Source organism: Rhinolophus sinicus, linkage group LG01 (assembly GCF_036562045.2).
Source record: "Rhinolophus sinicus isolate RSC01 linkage group LG01, ASM3656204v1, whole genome shotgun sequence".
Taxonomy (NCBI): Eukaryota; Metazoa; Chordata; class Mammalia; order Chiroptera; family Rhinolophidae; genus Rhinolophus; species Rhinolophus sinicus.
The window spans coordinates 26,832,399-26,853,028 of NC_133751.1; the positions used below are offsets into that span (position 1 = coordinate 26,832,399).

Consider the following 20,630-nt stretch of genomic DNA (forward strand, 5'->3'; position numbering starts at 1 on the left):
AAGTCTTTTTGCGTCATTTGGGGTGCTGAGATAGACTGGATAACAACTACACTAGGTTGCAATAGACTCAGTGAACCCATCCAGAGTTTGAACCAGCTTGTACTTGTGATTTCTTTCTTTTCTTTTAAGAAGGGCTCAGCTCACAGTGGCCCATGCGGGAATTGAACCGGCAACCTTGGTGTTATGAGCACCACGCTCTAACCAGCTGAGCTAATGGCACCCCTGTGATCAAACCTACTGTTTTATAAATCTGTGAATTTGGTATCAGTTTCAGTTAGATGACTTAGGTATTCATTCATCTGTGTCTCACAGTATTATGGTTTCTCATTTGAATTTTTATTATTCAAGTTTAAATGAGGAAATTTTTACTGTGTAAAAATTTATTATTAGTTTCAACCTACTCTTGTGTAATAGCATTGATAGGCAGATATGGTGGTGTCACACTTAGTTACAGGAGCCATTTCTACAGTCTTAAGAGAGGTTGCCTTAAGAGTAAGTGCTCCTCCAATAATCCAAGTGTTGTTTGCATTTTAGTGCCCTTGAGCAAATATTTAATGAAGCTGTCTCTTTTCCTTTGAATAGCAAGACAAGTAGAGGCTACTTGAGGAATATTTATGTACTTGAGACAGAAAAAAAGAATTACCTCTCTCTTGACTTTGCTTAAATTCTATTTTCCACTGCCTTAATGTTGGCCACAGATGTGTGAACGTTATATCTGAAGAAAGTAAGAGGATTTAGCTGAAGTACACTGTGGAGATAAATATGATACAAATGGTTACAGGCATAGGTGCTTGTTTTAAACAGATCTGGGTTTAATCCCAAATTCTCTACCTATTAGCTGGTTTGACTCCAATAGTCTTCTTGTCTATGAAAGCGGGTATAGCCATAACAACCGGAGGGGAAAAGAACTAATGTAGGCAGAAGAAATTAGGTTCAAAGTGTTTTTCCTATTTGTGATTTTATGACAGAATGTTAAGTGCTATGAAAATCATAAAATGTCAAAACTGAACAGGAACTTGGAGTTCATTTGGTCCAATGCCCTAATTTTATAGATGAGGAACATAAATCTGAAAAAGCCAAGCGGCATCTCCAGGATCATAGTGCAGTTAAGTGAAAGGCCAGTGACTTTTCCCACTTCATGGAAAACTCATCTTAAAACAAGAATTATAAAGATGTTTTCATCATTTTTAGTTTTATTTTATGGAAAACATTTCAAGAGTAAATCTTTCTTAGAGGTACCGTGGAGAAATAATTACTCTGAAAGAATCTTTTCTAATTCCAAGATTTTGTGTCAGAGTCAACATCATGCCAATTTTAAAAATTTTATCCAGCTGTAGGTAACGTCATTATTATTACTCCATGACATAGTACAGTATACATTTACTTCATTTGACCAGCATGGTTGCAGTAACATCTTCAGTTGAACTTTGTTTTTCAGAATTAAAAAAATCATTTCAGTAAATGTATGTTCTATTTTCTAGATGTCCCCTGAAGAAAAAGTTTGTAAGTACTGTGGAGTCAGCTATCTAATACTTCATGAGTTTAAAGCTATGGAAGAAAAAGTGAAAGCGATGGAAAAAGAGATGAAATTTTATCAAGGAAGTGTAGAACGTGAAAAGAGACTTCAAGAAAAGCTACAGTCTCTTAGCCAAGATTTTGAACAGTACAAAATTGACAACGAATCCAAAACAGAAAGGTTAGAGTACATTATTCTTTTCTGTCATTTATTTAGTTTGAAAGAAAAGTACAGACAATAAATAGACTTTCAGTATTCTTCTAGAATTTATAGCAGGTATAATTTATAGTTTAATACATTTGAGTTTGTTTATTATTAATAATTACTGAGTATAATTCTTCATTATAGTTTGAACATTCTCTGAGACATACTTTACTTTCTGAATGATTAAAAACCAATTAATTCAGTAACTATCCATTGAGATGGGTCAAGTTTTATTTATTTAAATATATATCTTACTTTTATCATTAGGAAGCTTTATCTTTCAATAATCAGGTGAATTTTTGTAGTTTTTGATATCTAACATTTATTTTAAATGGCCTTGAATATTTTAATATTTTGGATTTATAAGGTAATATTTTCAAAAGAATTTCAAAACTTTAAAATTGGTACATGATTCTAAGTCACTGAAATTGGAATAAATTTAAATAAAGAGTTCCTTATGCTGTCCAATCTAATCAACAATTTAGTCTGCCTAAAGACACTTCAATGAGCTTATTTATACAGACAGTTCTGTAGAAGGGTTTTTGCTGGTGTTTTGTAGCTTTACCTTTTTCCTATGAATGAATATTTCTCTATTTAAAATATCGACAGTTGGTAGTAGTAAGCCTCAAATTAATGAATTTAATGAATATCATGTCTTTATAAAAATAGAAACTTTCTGAAACCTCTTAGGATTAAGTACTTGTATTAAATTCTATTGCAAATTTTAATAATTGCAGTAAATGTCAATTGAATAATTCTTAGTTCTTTAGCAAAAAAATTTTGTTACAGTTTTTTGAATTTCAAATCTGAATAATAAACTATTTCATACTGAGTGGAAAAAATAAAAAATTTGAAGTATTCAGTGTAGAATTTTAAATTTGGAGGGTATTTTTCCTTGTCAGCGATTCTTTTGTTTGGTGTTATTCATACTTTACTTTCCATAATACAATATTGTATTATATACTTACATAAACACACAAAATGAAAGAAATTAGAAGAAAAGGCAAGAAAGTCCCTTTTTATCCTGCTGATTGCTTTCTTCTTACTGGAGATAAAAACCATTTTTAATGGTTTGGTTTATCTCTTTCTAGATTCTTCATTGTGCCTTTATGTTTATTACAGATATATTTCTTTAATATATGTAATGTATTTTACATATAAACCATGTAATTTTAAAAATCTTTATCTTACAATACACTAGCTTTTAACATCACCAATATATTAAATATATCATTCTGTGACTCTTGCCACTTACCTATATATTTTGGAAATTTTTCCATGTTAATGCATATAGATCTCTCTTATTCTTAACTGCTGCAACATTTCCTTACTAACAATATGCCAAATTTACTTAACCATTTCTCTTTTCAACATAGTATTTAAATTTATATTCATGTGTACATACGTGTATGGTTTCCATAGGGTAAATGCCTGGAAGTGAAATTGCTGAAAAGAAGTAACATGCCAATTTAAAATTTTTATCGGTATCATACCAAATTGTCTTAGAAGATAGTGTTAACTTATATTTGGCCAATAGTTTATAAAGTGGTTATTTTCCTATATCTTGTTAATACTGGAGTCTTCTTAATTTTTCTCAAATTATTATTTTTTTGAATGAAAAAATGTTACTTTAATATTTAATTTGTGTTCATTGCTAATGAGATTGAACAGTTTGTTTCATGTTTATTAAACATTTTATACTTTATGTATGTTGCTAATATTTTCTCGTGGTTGCTTACCTTTATTTTTTTCTGTATTGAGTTGTTTTTTGTTTTTTGTTTTTTTTTGCCAAATTCTGGTCAGGGTTCTGTATTGAGTTCTTTTGGTTACAAACAGAAACTTACTCTGGCTAACACTAACCTGGTGTTAGATTCAGGCAAGTTGAAAAAAACAACATATGTTTAAAAGTTTTATAATATTGTTATTTTAGTTAATCTATGTAATCTATTTGGAATTAGTTTTTATAGGGTAGATTTATAATTTCATGTTTTTTATGGTTGTTTTCTAAATCTATGGCTTGTTGTTGCACTGTCATTTATTAATTTCTTCATCCCTTTTCCCTTTATTTGAAAGGCCATGAATTAATTTCTATTCTAGCCTATTTCTGGACTCTGTTTTATGCTATTGATCTGTTTATCAATGGGTGTCTTAGTCTGTTCGGGCTGCTGTAACAAAGTACCATTGGTTGGGTGGCTTATAACCAACATTATTTATCTCTCACAGTTCTAGAGGCTGGGAAGTGAAGATCAAGGTACTGGTGTATTTGGTGTCTGGTGAGAGCCCCTTTCTGGCTCATAAACAGCTGTCTTCTTGCTGTGTCCTCATATGGCAGAAGAAGCAGGGGGGCTCTCTGGGAATTCTTTTATAAGGGGCTAGTCCCATTCAGGAGGTCTTCATCCTTATGGCTTACTCACCTTCCAAAGGCCCTACCTCCATATGCCATTGGGGAATGGGTTACAACTTACGAGTTTTGGGGGACACAAATATTCAGTGTGTGGGTAGGAACAGGTCATCACCACACTTTGAACTACTTTAGCTTTATGTGTTTTGATATTTTGTAGGGCAAGTGTTTGCTTTGCTTTTCAGGTTATTCTGGCTTTTCTAGCATACTTTCTCTCCTGGATGAACTTTAATCAACTTACCAGATTCCATAAAACATTCAATATTATGATTGAGATTGGAGTTGCATTTACTTTCTAGAGCAATTTGACATTTTGAGAATTGACGTCTTCATAATCTTGAATCTTCTTACCCTGGAACATGATCTTTTTCCCTCATTTATTCAGGTCTTCTTTATTTTATTATTTAAACAATTGAGGTAACTGGTTAATAACATTGTTAATAACATTATATAAGTGTCAGGTGTACATTATAATTCGATATCTGTATACACTATAGCATGCTCACCACCAAAAGCCTAGTTTTCATCCATCACTATATATTTGACCCCCTTTCCCTATGTCGCCCTCCCCTCTCTTTCCTTTTGGTAACCACCAATCTGTTGTCTGTATCTATGAGTTTGTTTTCTTTAAATCCCTCAGTAAAGTTTTATAATTTTCTTGCACATTTCATATTAGTTTAATTCCTAGACTTACAATTTTTGTTGATATTGGGAATGGGATTTTTTATTACATTTTAATTTTTCTGAATGTTAGTGATTTTTATGTATTGATTTTGTATCTAGCTCCCTTAATTCTTTTATTACTTGTATTTGTTTTTCAGTTGATTTTCTTAAATATATTAATACATATATACACACACATATATAAAACAGTCACCTTATATGCAGATAGTAACTGTCTTACCTTTTTGTTTCTAATAGTTATACCTTTCCACTCTACCCCACTTTTTGTTTCATTAACTTGATCAGACCTTTAGAACAGTGTGGAATAGTAACTCATAGAGTATATCTGGGTCCTATTTCTGATTGAATGTGAACCTGTCCAGTGTGTTTCTTTGTTAAATAGGGTATTTGCTAATGGTTTCTTAAAGATGTCTTTTATCAGATAAAGGAATTCACCTTATATTTCTAGATCTTTAAGGTTTTTTAAAATCAGGACTAGGTATTGAATTTTAATAAATGTTTTTCCATCTTCTGTTGGGACAATCAGAAGATTTTTTTTCTCCTTTAATCTGTTAATGCAGTAAGTAATACTCATAGAGTTTCTTTCTTTTTTTAAATTAAAGTTTATTGGGGTGACAATGGTTGGTAAAGTTACATAGGTTTCAAGTGTACAATTCTGTAACACATCCTCTATGTATCACATTGTGTGTTCACCACCCAGAGTCAGTTCTCCTTCCATCACCATATATTTGATCCTCCTTACCCTCTTTTACCACCCCCTAACCCCTTACACTCTGGTAACCACTAAACTATATGTCTATGAGTTTTTGTTTTTTTATTTGTTTGTCTTGTTCCTTTGTTGCTTTCAGTTTTATATCCCACATGTCAGTGAAATCTTATGGTTCTCAACTTTTTCTGTCTGACTTATTTCACTTAGCATAATAATCTCAGGATCCATACATGTTGTCGCAAATGGCACTATTTCATCTTTTCTTATGGGAGAATAGTATTCCCTTGTGTATGTATGTATACCACATCTTTTTCATCCAATCATCTACTGAAAAAAACCAGTTGTTTCCATATCTTGGCCACCATAAATGAAGCTGCAGTGAACATCGGAGCACATATGAGTTCTGACAATTAAGTTCACGAACTCATCGTAGAAAAAGTGCTACATACATCATTGCTGAATATCATTATGGTCACCTTCGAAGTACTCCCCTTGGGAAGCTATGCACTGATGCCAGCCGCTAGTCCACCTTTCAAAGCAATTTTGGAACTGTTTTTCTGGAATGGCCATCAGAGCTGTCGTCGTATTACCCTTGATGTCTGGAATGTCGTCAAAATGTCTTCCTTTCAATATTTCCTTTATCTTCAGGTAAAGAAAGAAGTCGTTGGAGGCCAGATCAGGTGAGTACAGAGGGTGTTCCAATACAGTTATTTGTTTACTGGCTAAAAACTCCCTCACAGACAGTGCTATGTGAGCTGGTGCAGTGTCGTGATGCAAGAGCCATGAATCGTTGGCAAAAAGTTCAGGTCGTCTAAGTTTTTCACGCAGCCTTTTCAGCACTTTCAAATAGTAAACTTGGTTAACTGTTTGTGCAGTTGGTACAAACTCATAATGAATAATCCCTCTGATACCAAAAAAAGTTTAGCAACATCGTTGCAACAAGTTCACAAACTTAATTGTCATACCTAGTATATCTTTACAGATAAATGTTTTCAGATTTTTTGGGTAGATATCCAGGAGAGGGATTGCTGGGTCATGTGGTAATTCTATTCTTAATTCTTTGAGGAACCTCCACACTGCCCGCCATAACGGCTGCACCAGTCTGCATTCCCACCAACAGTGTATGAGGGTTCCTTTTTCTCCACAGCTTCTCCACCACTTGTTATCATTTGTCTTGTTGATGATAGACATTCTAACTGGGGTGAGGTGATACTGTGGTTTTTATTTGCATTTCTCTGATGATTAGTGATGTTGAGCATCTTTTCAGATGCCTATTGGTCATCTGTATGTCCTCTTTGGAGAAATGTCTATTCAGGTCCTCTGCGCATTTTTCAATTGGGTTGTTTGTTTTTCTGTTGTTGAGTTATATGAGTTGCTTATATATTGTGGATATTAGCCCCTTACATTTTTAAATATGAAACTATACTTGCATTTTTGGTATTTTGATCATGGTATATTTTTCAGGGTTCCCTAATTTATGTATTTGCTTACTTCTTCATGATTTTTTCCACAGCTGTGAGCACTCTGTACTAGTTTCCCATAAATACTTAAAGGACATTTTTAAAGAGAATAGTAGGAAAACTATCACTTGCCATAAATAGAAGATAAAGAAATAAATATATACTTGTTAGAATAAAATGTATTTTGTCTCTGTACCACTAAAGTAATTGCCCTTATTACTAGTTATATGTTATTAGTTATATGTGAAAGAGTTTATGAAGAGTATTTTTTTAATATGGTGCTGGATTAATTTGTTAATATTTTACATAGTTTTCTGCATATATGTTCACAGGTGATGTTGGCCTGTAATTTTCCTTTTTTTATAGTATAAAGACTGGCTTATACCAGTCTCTTAAAAAAAGTTAAGAAAGCTACCATCTTTTGTGTGTACCAGACATTTTGAGTAACACCTGACTTGCCTGTTCCTTGTCGCTTTGGTAGATCTCCTTCATAAAAAATGTGGCTTGTATCTTTTTGGGGTAGTAGAATTTTGATGACTTATTATGTTTCCCTATAATTATTGGTTCATTTATGGATTTTACCTCTTGTTGAATCAATTTTGGAAATTGATATTTTCCTAGAAAATCAAGCATTTCACTAACATTTTCAAATTTCTTGGTATTTAGTAATATGTAGTATTTTCTTGTTTAAAAGTTTTCCTCTGTATATTTTGACCCCCTTCTTTTTTGGGGTTGATAATTTGTGTGTGTGTGTGTGTGTGTGTGTGTGTGTGTGTGTGTGTGTGAGGGAGGGAGGGAGAGAGAGAGAAGAATAAAGGAAAGAGAAAACTTTTCTAGGATTTTTAGCTTAATTGATCAAATCTGTTTTTTTCTATTTCATGAATTTGTATTCTTATTTACATTTATTTATTTATTATCCTTTAACATTTTTTAGTTTTATTACTAGTTACTTCATCAAAGACTTCATTAGTTTGTTTTAGTTTCTTTTTCTTGTAATTACATTTAAAATTATCAAGTTTTCCTGTGGGAACAAGCTTTAGCAACAGCAAACATTTTGGTAACAGTGTTTTATTTTCATTTACTTTTAAATAAGTTGAAAGTTCAGTTTTGATTTCATTTTCTTATTAGTTTCAGGTGTACAAAACAACATAATGATCAGACATTTACCCCCTCATAAAGTGATAACCCCACCAAGTCTACTATCCATCTGACACCATATGGAACTATTGCAATACCATTGACTACACCCCCTATTCTGTACTTTTACGTCCTGTGACTATATAAATTTTTTTAAATTATAGTTGATATTCAATATTATTTTATATTAGTGTCAGGTGTACAGTGTAATGGTTAGGCATTCATGTAATTTATGAAGTGATCCCCCCACTTAATAATAGTACCCATCTGACATTATACATAGTTTTTTTACAATATTATTTACTGTATTCCCCATACTGTACTTCACATCACCGTTATTTAGTTCCTTTTTAATCTAAGAAATTCTTGGGAGACTATCTTTCCGTTTCTAAATGGATAGTTTTTTCAATGTCTATTTTTATTCCATTGTGGACATAGAATGTGACTTATTTAGAAGAACTTATTGAGAATTTAATAAACAGTGAGTTTTTGGAGATACTCTATAGCTACCTGAAAAGGATGCATACTCTTTGTTTTAGGGATATAATTTTTAATAGATCCATTCAGTTATACTGGTTAATGTGCTATTCAAATTCTATATGTCTTTACTTATTTTTGACTATTTCATTTGACAAATCATAAGAGAATATTAAAATTTTCCAAAATGAATATGGATTTTTCAGTTTTTGTCTATTTCAAAGTTAAGTTGATGGAATATATATAGGACCTATCTTTTCGGATTACATATATTTTAATATAGAATATTCTTCTTGACCTGCTTCAATTTTTCTAACATTTGATTTTTAAAATTACATTTTTGTATCCTCACACTTCACAAATATTTTATAATGACTTTTAAAAAAATTAATAAACTTTAATTTTTAGAGCAGTTTTAGGTTCGAAGGAAAGTCTAGTGGAAAGTAAAGAGTTCCCAGATACCCCGGGCTCCTACTAACCCACAACTTGCCCCACTATCTACATCCCACACCACAGTGATACATTTGTTACAATCAGAGGACCTATACTGACACCTCATTAACATCCCAAATCCATAGTTTACATTAATGTGTACATTCTGTGGGTTTTGACAAATGTGTAATACCAGCTGTCCACCACCATAGTATTATACAGAATAGTAACACTGCCCTAAAATTCCTGTACTCCGCCTCTTCCTGCCTCCCCTCTAAGGACTGGCAACCATTTATCCATTTGCTGTCACTATAGCTTTTCCTTTCCCAGAATGTCATACAGTTGGAATCAGATAGTATGTAGCCTTTTTCAGATTAGCTTCTTTTCACTTAGTAACATGCATTTGAGTTTCCTCCATGTCTTTTCATGGCTTGATAGTTTCTTTTTAGCACTGAATAATATCCCATTGTTTGGATGTCCCACAGTTTGTTTATTCATTCATCCACTAAGGGACATCTTGGTTGCTTCCAAGTTGTGGCAATTTTGAATAAAGCTGGTATAAATATCTATGCGCAACTTTTTGTGTACACATACATTTTCAACTCCTTTGGGTAAATACCAAAGAGTATGATTACTGGATCATATGGTATGTATAGTTTAAAAAAAATCACCAAACTGTCTTCTGAAGTGGCTCTATCACTTTGCATTCACAGTGGTGCATTTGGTGGTGTTGGTGTTGGATTTTGGCCTTTCTAACAGGTGTGTAGTAATATCTCATTGTTTTAATTTGCATTTTGCTGATGACAGATGATATTGAACATCTTTTCATATGCTTGCTATCTGTATATCTTCTTTGCTGAAGTGTTTGTTCAGATCCTTTGCCCATTTTTAAATCAGATTGTGTTTTTTACTGTTGAGTTTTAAGAATTCTTTGTATATTTTGGATAACAGTACGTTATCAGATGTGTCTTTTGCAAATATTTTCTTTCAGTCTGTGCTTGTCTTCCAATTCTCTTGACATTCTCTTTTGTAGAATAGAAGTTTTTAAATTTAATGAAGTCAAGCTTATCAATTGTTTCTTTCATGAATTTTGCCATTGATGTTGTACCTAAAAAGTCATTGCCATACCTAAGGTTATCTAGATTTTGTCCTGTGATACTTTCTAGGAGTTTTATAGTTTTGCATTTTGCATTTAGGCCTATGATCCATTTAATTTTTGCCAAGGATATAAGGTCTGTGTCTAGATTCCTCACATGTGGATGTCCAGTTGTTTCAGTGCCATGTGTTAAAGAGACTATGTTCGCTCCATAATATTGTCTTTGCTTTTTCCAAAGATCAGTTGACTGTATTGATGTGGATCTATTTCTGGACTCACTATTCTGTTCTATTAATCTCTTTGCCTGTTCTTTTACCGGTGCCATGCTATCTTGATTATTTTAGCTTTATTTATAATACGTCTCAAAGCCAGGTACTGTCAGTCCTCCAACTTTGTTTGTTGTTCTTTAATATTGAGTTGGCTATTCTGGGTCTTTTGTCACTCCATATACACTTCAGAATCTGTCCATATCTACAAAATAACTAGCTGGGCTTTTGATTGGATTGAATTATTTATAGATCAAATTGGGAAGAATTGATACATTGACAAAATTGAATCTTCCTATCCAGAAACATGCAATATCCCTCCATTTATTTAGTTCTTTGTTTTCACTCATCCAAATTATGTAGTCTTTCTCATATAGGTCTTGTACACATTTTATTAGATTTTTATTAGGGTTATACCTAGGTATTTCATTTTGGGGGCTCTAATGTAAATGTTAATGTGTTTTTCATTTCAGATTCCACGTGTTCATGGTATAGGAAACTTACTGACTTTGTGTCTTACAACCTTGCTATGATTGCTTATTAGTCCCAAGAGTTTTTGGTTGATTCTTTCAGATGTTCTACATAGATGATCAGATCATCTATGAAAAAAGACAGTTTTATGTCTTCCGTCCCAATTTGTATGCCTTTACTTCCTTTTCCTGTCTTATTGTATTAGCTAAGACTTCCAGTACGATGTTAAGTAGCAGTGGTGAGAGGGGCATCCTTGTCTTGTTCTAGATCTTAGCAGGACGGCTTCAAGTTTCTCACTATTAAGTATGATGTTAGCTGTGTGTTTTTTGGAAATGTTCCTTGTAAACTTGAGGAAGTTCCTTTCTAGTCCTAGTTTGCTGAGAGTTTGTAATCATGAATGGATGTTAGATTTTGTCAAATGTTTTCTCTGCATCTGTTGATATGATCATGTGATTTTTTTTCTTTTGCCTGTTGATGTGATAGATTACATTTATTGATTTTTGAATATTGAACCAGCTTTGCATACCTGGAATAAATCCCATGTGGTTTTGGTATTTAATTATTTTTATGTATTTTAAAATTTCATTTGCTAATACTTTGTTGAAGATTCTTGCATCCATGTTCATGAGAAAGATTGATTTGTAGTTTTCTTGTAATGTCTGCTTGGTTTTGCTATTTGGGTAATGCTGGCTTTATTGAATGAGTTTGGAAGTATTTTCTTTGCTTCTATCTTCTGGAAGAGAGAAATGATAATTTTTTTCCTTACACTTTTGGTAAAATTTACCAATGAACTCATCTTGGCCTAGTGCTTTCTATTTTAGAAGTTTATTAATTATCAATGCAATTTCTTTAACAGATATAGTCCTATACAGATAATCTATTTATGTTTGTGTGAGTTTGGTATTTCTTTCAAGGAATTGCTCCATTTGATATAACATATGCCCACCATTCGTATCAAATTTGTAGACGTAGAGTTATTCATAGTGTTCCTTTATTAATCTTTTAATGTTCATGGGATCTCTAGTGATGTTTCCTTTTCATTTCTGATATTAGCAATTTCTGTCTTTTCTCTTTGTTAGCCTTGTTTGAAGATTATCAATTTTATTGATCTTTTCAAAGAACCAGCTTTTAGTTTTGTTGATTTTCTCTATTGATTTCCTGTTTCAATTTCATTAATTTCTGCTCTAATTATTATTACTTATTTTCCTTTGCTTACTTTGATTTAATTTGCTCTTTTAGTAGTTTACTAAAGTGGAAGCTTAGATTATTGATTTTAGAATTTTTTTCTAATAAATTCATTCAATGCTCCACATTTCTCTCTAAGCACTCACTGCTTTGCTGCATCCCACAAATTTCAGTAAGTTGTATTTTTATTTTCATTTAGTTCAAAGTTTTTAAACTTTCTCTTGCAATTTTTTCTTTGACCCATATGTTATTCACAAGTGTGTTGTTCAATCTCCAAGTATTTTGGGGTTTCCCAGCTCTTTCTGTTTGGTTTCTAGTTTAATTTCATTGCGGTCTGAGCACAGACATCGTGTGATTTTTATTTTAAATTTGTTCAGCGGTGTTTTATGGTCCAGAGTGTGGTCTGTCTTGGTGAATGCTCCATGTGAACTTGAGAAGAATGTGTATTCTGCTGCTGTTGGATGAAGTCGTCCATAGATGTCAGTTATGTCCGCTGATTGATGATGCTGATGAGTTCAACGACGTCCTGATTGATTTTCTGTCTAATGATTCTATCAGTTGCTAAGGGTGGAGTATTGGAAGTCCCCGACTCTAATTGTGGATTTATTTCTCTTTGAGTGCTGTCATTTTTGCTTCACAAATTTTGTCGCTCTGTTGTTTGGTATGAACACATTTAGGATTGTTGTGCCTTCCTGGTGGATTGGTCCTTTTAGCACGATATAATGTCCTTCGTTGTCTCTAGTAAATTTCTTTGCTCTGAAGTCTACTTTATCTAGTATTATTTCCATTCTTTTACTATTAACCTACCTGTCATTGAACATAGGCTGAGTCTAGTAGACAGCAGTGATGCTGACGGCTCCCAGCTGAGATCCTCTGACACAGGACAAGGGTGTAGAACCATATTAGGAGGGCTGCCAGCCCTGTTTTTCACTGCCTCGTTTGGCCTCTTTGCTGCCAGTTAGGTATGAAGGTTTCGGTGACGTGAGGAGTAGAAGGAAAGTAGAGTGCTTACTACTATCAACTTGTACTGATTTATTTAGACTCATGATGCAGAGTGGGGGTTGAGGGTCAACTCCCTACTGGCCTCGCTGACACTACTCTGGTGGGAAAGTTTGAAGCATATTTTGCTTTTGCAAGAGGGGAATGACAGATCAGCTCTAGCTTGCCCCTCTGACACAGGGATGCACACCTGTTTCCAAGGGGCAGGGGTGGGGTGGGGCGGGGCTGGAAGATCAACTCTCTGCTCGGCCGCAGCCCTGCTGAAACTGGGATGGTATGGCTTTTACCTTGGATGTTTGGCTAGAGAGGATATTGTCAAGAATGTTTTCTGTTGTTTAAGTCACCCTTTCCCCGATCAGCTAAGGAGATCAGACTTTTTGGGGAGGTTTGCTTGGTGGTGCAACATCTCCCCAAGACATCTGGGATATGTGGGAGACAATAAGGAAACTCAGGGATCTCATTGCCTTGGTGATTCTCAAGTCCCGAGGCCCCTAGGCCATCTGCTTTCTTCTTTTCACTTTTCAGAGTCTTCCTATGTGTGGGTCGTGTTATGATCAGGATTTTCAGTTGTAAGAGGGAGGGTTTGGGAGTCATGGGGCTACCTCCATCTTGGTTGTGATCTTGGGTTGATTTTTTGAGTCAAATTCAGTATTGTTTCAAATAACTAAGGACATTTTTTTGAAAAAAGTAATTGATTAAATGTTCACAAATGTCAATTTCTAGCTCACAAAAGTCAGTAGTTATATAAATGCATCTGTGTGCCTGCTAAGCATTTCCTCTTTGACATCTCTCCTGCTCATGCCAAAGTGAGACTGTGTGCGGAGATTTAAGCAGCAGTAGGATAGGCCTGTCCATGAGGAATCAGAGTAAGAGTTCTGTTGATAATGGTTAGCTATTCTCACAAATCAGAAGAGCCATATACGTGTAAGTCAAGTGTAGAACAGTCAGCCCAAGGAAGGGGCATAGGTAGGTACCAAGGGTTCACAGTGCCAGACTGAGTACACAGCTTGGGATCAGATTAATACAGTGAGTGTCTCTGAGTTTATAAATGAAGAAAATTGGAGGATACAGGTGTACCTGGCTGGAGTAGAGCGTGATGGGGCAAACAAGGCTGATTTTGTTAGTTGTAATCTCCTGTGAGACCTACCTCTCGCATAGCCCAGTTATATCAGACAGGATGCATTCTGCAGCAAGTGGCTTAAATGGACAAGAAGAAGGGGTATAGGCAGCTCAGCGATATCACCAGGGACGCAGCCCCTTTCCGTGTCTCACTGCGTCTTTCTCAGTGAGCAGGCCCTTAGCCTCCCGCTGGTTTCCTCAGGATCTCAAGATGGCTTCTGCACTGTGAGAAGGCAGGAATATGAAAGGGGAAGCAGGTAGGGAAATGCCTATATTAGGAGATCAAAACCTTTCCCACAGTGCAGGGGAGTCTGGGGGAACAGACTGCAGTGAGCCCACTCCCATTTAAACTGCAGGGAGTGGGCTCACTGCTTCCTGAAGTAATACCAGGTTCTGTTGTAAGGAAGAAGACGCCAGCATGGCCTGCCTCACTTGACCATTATGTTTTCCTCCAGAAAATAGCATGCGCATGCTTACTTTAGTTCCTTGAGAGGAAGAAACAATAGTGTCTCCAGAAAAGAATAATGGCATGGGCTCCCTTTTGAAAAGGTCTTGTGTTCTGTACATATCCCGTCTGGGCTCTGCTTTTCTGCTTTTGCAGTACTCTGGTATTTATGGAAGTAGTGTAAGAGACATTCTTGTTAAAAATGTGGGGGACAACTGCCTTTGGAATAATCAAGATTTTATAGCACAAAGAACTGAAGTAGAAGTATGGTTCTCATGGGGTGCGGCATACTTCTTAGGGAATCATCTCAAATCTCTGGGGGCCTTCTCAAACCCTCCCCTCTCTCCTAAAATTCTGATTTGTCCCTTTTGGGGCAGAGTGAGAATCTCTGCCATGAAATGTGAGCCGTTGCTGATGCAAGTGTAACTGGGCATGTGAACATGGGGAAGGCAGGACAGAAAAGGTTGACCACCACTTGGAAAAGCATTTATTCTTTTCCAGGTCACTGGGACATGGCTCCAATAGACACAGGGTTGTTAGCAAATAAATTAAACCTGGAAGTTCATATAAGGTTTTTCTTAGTCTAGATGTATAAATATGCATTTATGATATTGATATTTGTACCATATACAAGACTGAAACGTTGAGAAACCTAAATAAGTTTATTCACATCATGTAGTTCTAAGACCAGCGAATCCTTTTATCGTTTCATTTTTTCTCCCACACCAGCCCGAGATTGTGTTCCAGACCAAAGTTCTTAGGTATAAAGCGTACTGTTTGCCTTTATTTCTTCTCTCTGTGGACACAGGCAAACAGTAAATAGAAGTTGACAGGTGTTTTTACTATTGGCATAAATAATGTTTACATGGGTTTCCTTGTAACTAGATCTGGCAAGGTTATAGAGACTGATATGTATTCAACAACATTGATAGACCTACATATATATGTATATCTTTTGTTGCCAGTATAACTCTGAAAGCCCTTCTGTGTATCATTATATTGTTACTATAGCAACATGGTTACCAAAATAAGGTACATTTTTCCTGCTTTGTCTTTTTCCCCCTCAATCTTCTAAATCTGCATTGTAGAGTTGCAGTCCCAGACATTCAGAATTCTTTCTATTCATCTTTTCCCCTTGAATTTCCCTTACTTAAAATTAGTTACTTATCATTGTAACATAAAATATAATTTTTAATGGACTAAATCCTCGTGGCAATTATAAGAATGAAGGGAAGCAGTGTATGATACAGTGTAAACAGTAGAGGCTCTGCTATTACTTGGTCCCATGACCTTGTCTTATAATCTTTTTACACCTTTGCTTCTTCATCTGTAAAATGGTCAGAGAAACAGCTACTTCACATGGATGGCATACACATTTCTCTGTGCCTGGTAGGAATTCAGTTATGTTTTACTTCCCTTCCTCTTTTTTCTTTTCCATGTTTGTTAACTAAGGTCCATATTACTAGCATATCGTTTTTTCTTTCCCCCATAGATATCACCAACTTCCCACCTACCTTGGATAGCTACACATTGCCTAGTATAAGATGGGAAATTCTTGGGTCTAAGAAATACCCTGGAAAGAAAGAAAGGAAGGAAGGAAGGAAGGAAGGAAGGAAGGAAGGAAGGAAGGAAGGAAGGAAGGAAGGAAGGAAGGAAGGAAGGAAGGAAGGAAGACCCTGATTTCAGCCCTACTACAACAATTGATTCCAATGGAATTGGGGTTTTAAAATGCCTAGCCAAACTTTGATTAGGTCCACGCCCTGGGTTTCTGCTCAGTGGAGTAGAGATTTGATAGAAAACATGACTTTAGAAGTTAATTGTTACTTTTATTTCTTATGTCCCCTTCTTTCCGAAAAGGATATGAGGTGTTTTAAAGAACATAATAAAATTAGCAACATAAGGGGAAAAAGGGAGGTTAGATAGGTGTTGGACAAAAACCCCGAGGGTCAGCAGGTAAGCACAGCTTTCCTGCAACTCATTTTAGCTGAGCTTCAGGCGTTTCTGTACTCATAGCCTTTTTGTAGGAGTAGGGGTTGAGAAGGTGGGTTTTATTTATTTAGGGTGTTTATATATTTATTTAGCAAGGCTGACTTAAGCACTAGAAGAAATCTCTAAGAGGTCTGCAAGAGATAATTGGGAGGACAGTCAGGCTTTAGTGAGAACCGGCACTATGTGTGTGTCTGAGGCGAATCTTAATGGACATTAGATGACTCCCCTCTGAAGCCGGGCTCCATGCTGCTGACGCACTGAGGACGCAGCAAAACTGTTCTAAGGAACACGGCCCCGGATTACCGTTCTGTTCGCTTTCTCTCCATTCACCTCCTTACTGCTTCACTTACCAGGCCTCCACCAACAAGTCAGGTCGTGTTATTTTAGCTTAGGAATAGGATGACTTTTGTTGCAGGTTTGAATTCATGCATCTTCAAAAAAGTGTACAGTTTGATTTCTTCTCCGATTCTTTGTATATTATTTCTGTGTTTCTAAATGGGAACAGTGTCAAATTGGGGGAAAAGGAGTGAGGGCTGATCAACAACTCCTGTTATATCTAGTTTATAGATGGCGAAACAAACAAAAAGATTAAATAACAGTGCTCACACAGCTTATTAACTTCTCTGTCTTTTCTGCAATGTCACTTGTTGGATTAGTTGAAGAAACCAAACAAATGTGGGTATGGCAAGCGATGGCATGAAGACACTGTCATTGGAGGACTGTTTTGAAGGGACAGGGCACACCACCTCTTGCCCTTTGTCTTGGACTGAAGAAACCCGATTGGACAAACAGACGTCCAGTATTAGCAAGAGACAGGTTGGTTGAGTTCTTGAGTTCACAGAACTATCAGGGACACTGTCCCCGGAAACAATGTAAAACACTCAACAAGAAATCTTCATGTGCTACTGGCCTTATTTTAAAGTAAACAGAAGATGTGAGAATGGAAAATTCTTTCCATTGGCCAAAGTAGCTCCATCTCTGAAATTACTGATTTGGACCTCCGTGTTTTTCTTTATAGGCTCCTCACCTTCCAACTTGGTCAGTTTCACTGAGGCCTGACGTCTGTTAATGCCGCTATCCCTCCTTCTCTCTGTCTCGTTCTGTTATCACTTTCTTTCAAAATATGACTTACTTTCCACGATCTATGATGTCACCCAGTCCCTTGACAGTATCTTAAAGTCCCTTGTTCTGTTCTCCTCCCATCGTATCAGGCTGGAAAACCCCTAATGCGGATAACTCCAACTAACCACACTCTTTGTACTGGTACCCTAGTTTCCAGAAACCTGATACTACCTATTCTTCTTCTTTCTATAATATTTTTCCCTTCTCTTTCTCTACATAGGTTTTCCTTTCCAACAGCATTTCCTCAAGACTCTCCAAACGAACGAAACCTGCACTTAATCCATGGCTTCTTCCAGCTGCTGCCTTGGCTCCCTCTTCCCTTCCATGCTAGCCTTATCAAATAAGTCATCTGGACTTACTGTCTCCATTTTCTCACTTCCACATACATCCTGGTTCATTGTAATCTGGCTCCCTCAGCATCCTTTCAAAGAAAATGTTCTAATTCAGGTCGCAAGTTACTTTCATGTTACTAAATCTAAAACATGCTTGTTCTGTATGTTTCTTGACTTCTTCTCAGCATCAAAACAGTATTTTAACCCTCCCACCCCAAATACTCTTATTCTATGATATCATATTCTTCTGGTTTTTGTGGGGCCCCCTCATGATACCTGTTCCTTCTCCTTCTCCTTTCCTGGCCTCCTCCTTCTTCCTGCCCTGTGAATACTGGAGCCTTCCAGGACACTGTCCATAGCGCTCTTCTATTTTCATTCCACACTCTTTCTTCAGTTTCCAGTTGGTCCTAACCCAGTTCCAAAGCTTCAGTTGCCTTCTTCGTGTTGTAGACCTCCAGAGTAATGTACGCAGCTCTCCATTCAGTATCACCTGGCTGCATCATGGGCTTCTACAATGCCCCACGGTGAACTTGTCAGCCACCTTCCACACCTGCTGCTCTTTGTGTTCTTAACGTCAGGAAATGTTATCCCCATCTTCACTGTGCAGCATTAAGGTAGTGCTGAAAGCATGGGTTCTGTAGTGAGGCTGCCTGGATTCAATCTTGGCTCCACAAGTTATTAGTGGTATGGACTTGGGCAAATTACTTACATACTTTTGGCCTCAAGTTCCTAGACTACAAAATGGGGATAATAGTAATTATTCTGAGTGTTAAATAGGGCTGTTGTGAGGTTTATATATGTGTAAATTTAATAAAATATATGAACAACTTCTATAACACACTGTAATTATGATTATCAATCCTGATTCTTCCTGTTTTATCTCCTTCCTCCTGAATATCTCTTGCATCCGTCCATATGTCTCTCCGTCCATACGGCCGTCACCCTCTTGGTCCATCTCTGTTTGGACATCTACCCTACATGACCCTACATTAGAAATGTTGCCCATTTCTAATCCATTCTTTAGTTTGCAGCCCAGGGGATTTTGTCAAAGTACGTATCTGATCATTACACTCTGTCACTTTACCTGCCACAGGTTTTCATTGCCCTTAAATAAAGTGCAAAATCCTCTTTGTGGTTTGAGACTCTGTATGATCTATGACCCCTCGCTATCCCTCCAGCCTTGCTCTCTGAGTTCTAGTCACATTAGATGTTTTTTTTTTCAATTCCTAAAAGTCACCATACTCTCAACTCTGACCTTTTGATCTTCTGTTGGGGACTCTTCCCTCTTCCACCCCCTTTTTTCTACTTCCTTTTGCAGGTCTTAGCTAAAAAGTCACATCCTCAGGAAGGTGTTTCCTGACCCAGAAGGGGCTCCATGACATTCTTCATTTTCCATTTTATAGTGCTTTTCATGCTCACAATTATTTAATGTTTGCATTTTTGGTAATAATGTAAGTTCCACGAACCAGTTGTATCCTTTGCTTTACTTGTACCTATCCCCGGCACCTGGCACACTGGTACTTGAAAAATATTTGTTAAATTGATCAATTTATAAGCAGCTATGAAAAGAGTATGGTGGCTTCCTATGTTAGAGAAATTCTCTGCTCTCTGATTCTTGTAAGCAGTAGAACTGACCTTTCTCTGTAGTTGCCAGACACTCACTTTCTCAGCCTCACTTGCAATTAAGGGTGACTTTCTGTGAAAGCTTTATCAAATTAGATGTCAATGAAAATCTTCTGGGCATTTGTGGGAAATTTTGCACCATTCCTCTCCTTTGTAGTTTCCTTCTTATTCTTCCTGAGTGAAATTCAGAGTGCAGGCTAGAGGTAAATCAGCCTTCTCAAAATGGTTAGGTTACTGTGAGGATGAACCTGACGTTCTAAAGAAGAGAGAAGGAACCTGGGTCATTGATGACATCTTGGTGCTCTTCTACCATCCATGAAATGCCTCTCTCCAGGCTTCTTGCTTTGTGATATACCACTATGTATATGGTTAATATACAGTAGTCTGGTTTCTTATATATGTAACTATCTATAATCCCTGATACATAAACTTACTGCCAACATCACTTCACTTATTGATTGGTACCTAGCACGTACAATTTTATGAGAGTGGGTAAATGGATGGATGGATGGATGGATCGATGGATGGACGGATGGCTATATGGGTGGTTAAAAAGCAACCACTAGCTTATAAACTGACCATATCTTATATTTTTTGTATCACCCCTCCCCCCAACTCTATCCACCTTGCACACTGTCCTGCATGTAATAGAAGTCCAACAAATGTTTGTCAATGATGATGTTGGATTGAAGATGTTATTCGTTAGGGAGGGCTCTGAGTTACAGATTTAATTTGGATTCTAAAAATGAAATCCCTTAAGAAGGCAGCTTCTGGACTTTCACAATCTAAAGAGATCCATAAGCATTTTCACAATCTAAAGAGATTCATAAGGATTTGGATCAATTTGTGGTACATCCCAGATAATTTAGAAAAGCAAGTATCTTCCCCCCCCCCCCCTTTTCTTCTGATATGTTTAGCTGTGATTGTTTTGGCATTTATCCTGGTTGGTGTTCTCTGAAGTTC

The 20,630-nt window shown here is 36.2% G+C and overlaps 1 protein-coding gene and 1 non-coding gene across 2 annotated transcripts in view; one reads left to right on the forward strand and one right to left on the reverse strand.

Moving 5' to 3' along the window:
• Positions 1 to 20,630, forward strand: part of LEKR1 (leucine, glutamate and lysine rich 1) — a 164,624-nt gene that overhangs the window by 27,815 nt on the left and 116,179 nt on the right. The window contains exon 5 of the mRNA XM_019731921.2: positions 1,482 to 1,696. Coding sequence (XP_019587480.2) covers positions 1,482 to 1,696 — 215 coding nt within the window. The remainder of the gene's footprint in view (positions 1 to 1,481; positions 1,697 to 20,630) is intronic.
• On the reverse strand, positions 147 to 221 carry TRNAM-CAU (transfer RNA methionine (anticodon CAU)). The gene has a single exon. It is a non-coding gene; the product is annotated as a tRNA-Met (tRNA).